This window comes from Jatropha curcas, chromosome 4 (genome assembly GCF_041381405.1).
Source record: "Jatropha curcas cultivar XTBG-Jc1 chromosome 4, XTBG_Jcur_1.0, whole genome shotgun sequence".
NCBI lineage: Eukaryota > Viridiplantae > Streptophyta > Magnoliopsida > Malpighiales > Euphorbiaceae > Jatropha > Jatropha curcas.
The window spans coordinates 24,667,607-24,675,156 of NC_143154.1; the positions used below are offsets into that span (position 1 = coordinate 24,667,607).

A 7,550-nucleotide genomic window follows, 5' to 3' on the forward strand; every position below is an offset into this window, starting at 1 on the left:
ATGCTCATAACTGCATCTCCATTATGGCCCAATTGTTGACCTACACCTTTTTCTAACAATTTTTTTTTTTTTTTTTAATATTGGGAAAAGAAATCTGAACTTAGAAATTATATTTTCAACCAAAAAACAACATAGGAAATATATAAAATATTTAAATTTTATCATTCAAATTCCATCCATCCAAATCATCTTACAATTATTTTTGGTCAAATGCATTTACAATGTCTCCCACAAAGGAATTGTGAAGAATAAAAACATAGAAAACACGGTAAAAACAACTCGAAGCCTATCCAAACTAAACCCTTAATAAAGTCTAGGACATATCAACCATGTAAGAAACAAAAACAGTCATATGATATTTAACAGAATCTACATATCAATTACTGAATAATTTTTCTTAAACAGGGCAATAATTAGCATAGAGCAAGTTTTATTCTCTCAAGAGACTAGATTGATGTCTATCCAGACCCAACAAGAAACCACTCTCTATAACAAAATGATTTCTCACACAACAAAACCATTATAATTAATAATCATCCTAATTCTTAGGAAACTTGTCCTAACATCTCTATTTGTCCCTGAAAAAGAAAGGGAAAACCTCCACATTGGAATTTTACCCTACATCCAAACAATAGAACAATACATTCGTATGATTTGTGTACTTAACTGCACAAAACCCTAATGATTACTTATCTAATGATTTACACATGTCGATGTCATACTAAAGACTAATTAGAGCACTTTTACCTCTGTTGCAACCAACGAGATGCGCAGAAAAAGGGACTTAGGTTAGAGCTCCATCTTAATTTCAGGGCTTTCAGCAGCCCCACATTGTACAATCCTTGTCTCGACATTGGATGAGATTATACTTCCCCCGTTATAGCCATCCATCAGCAATTTACCGATTTTTGATCTCCACTCTGAGTTGTCCTTCTCATTCTTTCTGTCATGAACAACTCTGTCACGGTAGTTAAGCATGGTTCCTATGCCGCTATTTGGTGTCCAACCATACTGCGTTAATACCTGTGCCTCGCCTTCTGTTAAGTCTTCACCAACCTTAATGGACGATTCAGATTTCATTAGTTATGAAAATAACAAGTCAAGAAAAAAATGCAAAATTTACAGCAAATAAATCCCCCTTTTAAGAGTGTCATGTTAAGCATTTCTAATACAATTCATAAAGAGAGAGAGGGAGAGGGTGCGAGGAACTAAGAAGCATAAAGGCATACACCACAAAAGCATGAATTATATTTTCAAAATGCATTATTTGCAACATTAAATAATGCAGAACTAGATCCTAGTGCTATTTATTTAGCAGAGAGATGTACGACCTTAAGGCTTTCACCCAGTGCTCCCGAGAGAGATTGCCTGTGAAATATATATACTGTGGAATGAAGTTTATAAATGGTTTTTCAACATATTGGTGACGCTGGCCCAAACACTTGTACAATTTGTTATTAATGCAAATTTCTTACACAAAAGGATGCATTATTAATATATATATAAAAAAAAGGATGCGTAAATTTTACACAACCAGACCAGCTCAAGAAAATCCCAAGCTCATTCAAAAAGTTAACAAACCAGACTTGAACAACTTCTGGATCTCATATTCAATTTGAGTTGATTTAGACAGAAAACAAACCCAAGTTGAATACTTGGTGTCTGATTCAGTTCAACTTATTACAGCCTACCAACCTAAGTGATCACCCTGTCAGAATTTTGAATGTTTCTTGAAAAATTAATTAAAACAAAAGTGAATTGTTGGGTGCAATTTGATTTTGAAAGTTCCATAATTGTAATACATCGGTTTGAGTTTTGACTCTTTCCCAAAAACAAACTGACCTGAACTACCGCATGGTCATATTATATTTAAGCATGGGCATTCTTTAGACACGTATTGCACAAATTGCAAATAACTGATACAGCAACATAGTAAGCCAATTAATAAACTACAAATTTGTTCTTTTAACAAGTGATCCAATTGATCCAACCAAAAAGCAGCAGTCATGCAATGGAAAGGGAATTACCACTAATGTTTTGTTCTCAATTAGGGATATCCTGCCACAGTTTGTAAGTTTCATGGCAGTCACCAACCGTTTGACCTGCCAATCAATTGGTAAGGAGTCAACCAGTTCAAAGAAATATGTTGCATAACCATACTCAGGACGTTCCAGCACTATTCTGCACTCAAGTAAAACTAATTACCACTCTTGCCAGTACATTAAGCAGAGATAAATTTAGGTAAGACTTTCGCCACAAAATTACCTTTTATGCCTTTCAAAAACAAATACAAATGACTGGAGATCTCGAGACCAACCCCATTCAGCAGGCCAATTACGAAATCTCAAATATCGTGTCTGAAGATGAGTCGCCAATGATTAATGAGTGAATTTTATCAAACAAGGAGAATGAAAGTGAAAGGACAATAAAAATCCCAATTTCACCATGTTAAAATCACCAGTTTCATACAAAATAATAGAATAAAATAATATAATACAATATAAGTACAATAGAATTTAGAATATTCTATATTCTAATAGAATGAATAATTACCTGCTCCACAAGTGAGAATAGACAAGCCAAGCAATATGTGGGTTTTGAACCCTTTGTGCAGTGTAAAGGAGCGAACTTTAATAATGAATTGCGCTGAAAAAATATCTGTCATATTTCAGAAAAAAAGAGATATGATAGCATCAGTGACAAACATGATTTGCCAGAAAAAAAATTTTAAAAAAAGAACACATTATGATTTTTTGGAATAGATAAAAGTTAATCCAAAATTCTTTCTTTACCAGAAAAGCTTTAATTAATTGGTAGCAAGTAATTAGTAGATGATGCAATCAGGAATTTTCCTGATAACAATGTCATCAGCAACTTAATCATGGACCATTAGAGGAGGGCAAAAGAAAATCAAACCAAATTTCACATTGACCACAAAAATCTACCAGTTAATACATATCATAATCTCAGGAATCTTTGCCAACCTTTGATATCACAGCTTCAAGCTCTGCAAAGCCATCTTCAATGAATGACTCACCAATAGGTTCATCATTATCTCTCTCTCCATAGAGCTTAATTTCATCAACTGACACCCCTTGTTCAATTAACACCTGTCAAATGACATGTTCATAAAGAAACTTAACTGATTCTCAGTGGAAAGAAAAATAAGCATCCATTACCTGCAGAAGCCCAGGAGCATCTTCCTCCATAGCCGTTTCAATTGAATCCCTGTAATTTAATTTAGTGAGCAAGAGATCCCAGAAACAGGAAACAGAAAAAGCAATTTTGAAAGGGAAAAAACAGAGAGAGCAAAGAAAATAAATACGTGGCAGTCTTCTTCCTTTTCCGTGGTCGGTTGATCCTAACACAATTTGAAGCTTCCTTAACAGCAGCGCCATTCTCAACAGAAGAAGGGAAATCTTTTCTTAAGCATTCAAAATTCTCTGAAGCGTTTAGATTAAAATCTTCTCTTGGTATCTGCAGCTTCATCCGATCCCGCAATTGCATGTGGTCTACTTTGTCCCTATTGCTTTCATAAAAAAAAATCATTCCGCTCTTTACTGAAATTCGCTCTTGACAGGAATTTATGTCTTGGTTGTGGAATTCGTCGTTATCCACTGGTTCACCCTTCACTTTGACCAAGTTCAATAAAGTTGAACTAGACATATTATTCGCGCTCACGTGAAAATTGTCCAGTCTATCGCGTGAGTTTATTTCAATAGGCATTTCCTGATATGAGCATATGCAATCAATAGATTCAGAAGTACAGAATATGGGAGATTCATGACACAAACACACAAAAAAACAAAAGATTTCATATTGACACTTGTTGAAAGAATGTCTAAACACCCTTGATGCAGAAGCATCTTGGAAGTATTTTTTATGGTTTCCTTGTTTATTTAGAATCCCTAATTAAATAAGAAACTGTTAATTAATTAGGAATAACATTCTGTTTTCCTTCTTTATTTAGGATTAGAATACTTTTCAATCTAGAAGTATTAGCTAATTAGGATTACTTTCAATCTAGGATTAGGAGTTGTCCTAACTAGTATAAATAGGACACCAATTATCAGATAATGTATTCTATTATCTTTTATTTTCAATTCAAAAATTTAATTCTAAGGTTTTGTTTAAAACCATTCTTGTTCCAACCACAATCAACCTATTCTAGCCCTAATTGTTGAGAGTTAATTTGCCCTAAATTCTTCCCCTGCGTTAACCCTGATCTAGTTTTCCTTTCACCTAAGCAATAACCGACTCATTTTCCAACCTCATGGTTCTAAAGCTATAATTTTGAGAGAGAAAGAGAGTACAAGCCCTTGAACAATTTTCCTTGAAATTAGATTTGCAATATCAACAAGTATTTTGCAATCTAATCAATCTACGCATTGCATATGGCAAACCACAGATATATAGATAAAGAAGCCTGCTTTAGATATGTGCAGTATATATATGTTATACTAAGTGGTAAGAGAAAGAAGTTAGAAAATTTAAGTACCAAAGGAAGAAACTCTAAAATAGGTTTTGCAGCAAAATGCATAATTCACATGTCCCATTTTCATATTAAGATTTATTCTTTTGCATCTTCATAACCAGGTATCAATAAGTGAAGACTGAGGAGCCATGGCAAAAAGTACAATATATAAATATCTGACTATCAATTACATTGCAAAAGGCAGATCATTTGCTCAAAATTTTCAGCTAAAGTACTCTGTGGAAAAGCATGAACGCGTGGATCTCCATAAGGCACTTAAGTCATGTTCCAGGCATTGACCCCCAGGCGAACAATAAAGAAAAATATAAATATAAATTACCAAATGAAACAAGAGCACAGAAAAGCATGTGACTAAATGCAAGAAGCAACCTTAGTCCAGGATTTGAAACTACAACAAAAGAGGAGCTTTTTTTCGGCTTCTTTCGCTGCTTTCTTCAAAGCCATGACTAAAGCTATTCTTTCAAAAGGAGGAAAGCAATGGCTTTCCAATAAACAATATGGATGATGTAAATGACTATGCCACAAAAAGTATTCCAACATTCTTCAAGGATCTGCAAAACATTACTTTATCAATCAAATAAATGCACAATAAATTACCTTAAGAATTGGCTTTTCCATCTCCATCTTCCTGTAAAGTAGCAAATAATATAAAGGAAGGAGGACTTAAGAAGGGTAAAGGCAAAGATTTTCCAGCGTAGACAGTGCACAAAATTGGGAATGTGTGATCAAAGATATACCTAGATTGCAGCATCTTACGCCGCTCTTTCAGTACAATATGATCAAGATCATCTGTAAAGTCATTGGAAATATTACTCTTGGGCTTCAGCCCTTGAAAATCGGCACCAATGGAGCCATTCATGCTGCCTCCTAACAAACTCTGTAAGTAATCAAATCCTTACTTTGGTAGGCTTCTTCACATTGAAATTTCAGGAAATTTATGTAAATTGGCATCAATTTTCTCCAGACTAACAGCATTAATATTAATGTCAAAACCATTACCTTATCTGAAGAAACGTTTCCATCTACATTAGTCCCATGGCTGTCACAACCTCCCTGCACTGATAGCTCCTGGCAAGCACCGGAATTTTGTGAACACTTATCAGATGCATCATAATCCACCTGAATTTTATCCCATGCAACAACAAAATCGACTTCCAAAGGAGCATTAGTTCCATGCAATTGTTCTTGCACTGACTGCAGATCTGTTTCTTTGCTGACAGGAGAAGCAGGAGCGTGAGCGAAAAGGCCCTGCAAGATGCATGTTTTCTGTAAATAAAAATGGCAGAAATAATGGTGTAGGCTCCAACATAGCCGTTTCAGGCATGATTCATACTACATCTATATTCTCCAGACATACTAATCATCTTAAAATCCTCATTATGCATTAACCATGTTGCCATTTCTTGGCTGAGTTCTATAACTTAAATTCATCAAGACTTGGAAACATCATAATTTAGTGTTCAACTTAATATGAAATTATCCTGAACATTAAGTTTGAATCTCACTCTTATGCACCTACCCTTTTGGCATAAACAAGTCATCATCAGATAAGGGACAGGTAGCAATTAGCAACTACACTGCATTAGGCATTATATGAAAGCTAAGGAGTAGAAGAAATTGAATATTTAGGGTTTCTAAAGAATAATAAATTCAGACAAAAAAAGAAAGTCAAATTTTTGGAATAGTTGTTGGTGCAAATTTTGGCAGTTTGAACTGTAAATTTTTGTAGCTTAAGGTTCATTTGTCGCAACTGGATAGGAAATAAATTATAGTTGTCAAAAGGAATTATCAAGGTAAATTATATGGTCTACCCTCATATCATAGGCAGTGATGATAGAAAAGAAAGGCTCTTCCACCAATCTAAAACACTTAAATACCTTCAAAAACATAAGAAAAAAATTCCTAAAAGCTATCAAACACATGTAATGCCATGCTTCAAAAAGCACAAAGAAGAAATAATCATCTAACCCTTGTTTAAACCTTTTCAATACCCACTCCATAAACATCCCTCCTCCATTTAGCAACCCAACCTGTAACAATAGACCTCCACGAATATTGTTCTTTCTTTCTTTCTTTCTTTCCCCTTCCAATCATACATCTCCACGGATTTTGTACGACACACTTTCACCACTTGAAGTTCTTATAAACTCCAAGAAAAAAAAAAAAAGAAAATTAATTAAACATTGAAGTCATATCTCGTAGCAGACATACTTTCAGCATCTGCTTTCGAATAGCACTTCAAACACTTAAGGACAAATTATTTATTGATTACATATGCAGAAACAAATGCGTACAGATAATAGGAAGACAAAGTGAAAAAGAAAAATTGCCAACTCTAAATATCAGAATCAGGAAGCCCCACTAAATTACCTGTGGATCACAGTGCTCGTCTTCCTTTTTTATGACAGCAACATTCATATGAGGACTGTAAGTTCAAGATTTCAAGTAAGATGAGAATAAAAACTCAATCAAAGCCCTTTTAGATTCCAAACCCACAAACTTTCAAATATTAGACGGAAAAAAAAAGGTAAAAAGGATCCTCAAAAGAAATCACTGACATTGAATTATTGTTAGCGCAGCATGAATTCATCTTCTTTTTCATTAACAATTTTCGCCGACTCATCAACGGAACATGGTCAAGCTCATTAGAGCTACAAGAATCATTAGTTTCACCTTCGAGTTTAATAGAAATTCCATTAGAGCCGCACAATTGAGCCATAGCATCGTTATGCTTCTCCGTCTCTATTCACAATCTAATCCATGACCTTCTCTAAATAGTAGAAATCGAGAAGAAGAAATTAAAAGAACTGCATTTAATATTAGTTGATCGAAGGAGCTGCTCTGTTAGGGATTGAAAACATTTTACCTTATAACGCGAGCGGCGGAAAGAGTAGGAGTATCGAACGAGAGTGAAAAGGAGTCTGTTTAGTGACACGCTTAGTGGCGCGAGAGAGACGAAGATCCAAAACAAAAATCAAAATCTTGTAATCCAAAGTACTGCAATTACTATTTCGTATATTTCGTTTTTCTTTTCCATTAGTTTTAGTAACGACAC

The 7,550-nt window shown here is 34.5% G+C and overlaps 1 protein-coding gene across 3 annotated transcripts; it reads right to left on the reverse strand.

The window, feature by feature from the left end:
- Positions 1 to 370: 370 nt before the first annotated feature.
- Positions 371 to 7,550, reverse strand: LOC105645422 (uncharacterized). Of its 3 annotated transcripts, none has more exons than XM_012231022.4 (13): positions 7,362 to 7,549; positions 7,054 to 7,260; positions 6,866 to 6,920; positions 5,495 to 5,743; positions 5,233 to 5,372; positions 5,093 to 5,123; positions 3,326 to 3,729; positions 3,180 to 3,228; positions 2,985 to 3,110; positions 2,554 to 2,658; positions 2,266 to 2,357; positions 2,028 to 2,181; positions 371 to 1,056 (listed from the first exon to the last, which is right to left on the reverse strand). In XM_012231022.4, exons 2-13 carry the CDS (start codon positions 7,212 to 7,214, stop codon positions 790 to 792), a joined length of 1,833 nt encoding a protein of 610 aa, XP_012086412.1. In that variant the 5' UTR covers positions 7,215 to 7,260; positions 7,362 to 7,549; the 3' UTR covers positions 371 to 789. The 3 variants fall into 3 exon arrangements, with proteins under 3 accessions (XP_012086412.1, XP_012086411.1, XP_012086414.1); XM_012231021.4 differs by having other exon boundaries at positions 7,054 to 7,265; XM_012231024.4 differs by lacking the exon at positions 2,266 to 2,357 and having other exon boundaries at positions 2,028 to 2,102; positions 7,054 to 7,265; positions 7,362 to 7,550.

Excerpts from the sequence above, each read along its gene's own strand:
- LOC105645422 (XM_012231022.4), bottom strand. The coding sequence starts at position 7,214 with ATGGCTCAATTGTGCGGCTCTAATGGAATTTCTATTAAACTCGAAGGT. Across the intron at positions 3,730-5,092 it reads TGGAAAAGCCAATTCTTAAG|GAAATGCCTATTGAAATAAA; the intron begins GTAATTTATTGT and ends TGCTCATATCAG. Across the intron at positions 3,111-3,179 it reads ATGCTCCTGGGCTTCTGCAG|GTGTTAATTGAACAAGGGGT; the intron begins GTAATGGATGCT and ends GTCATTTGACAG.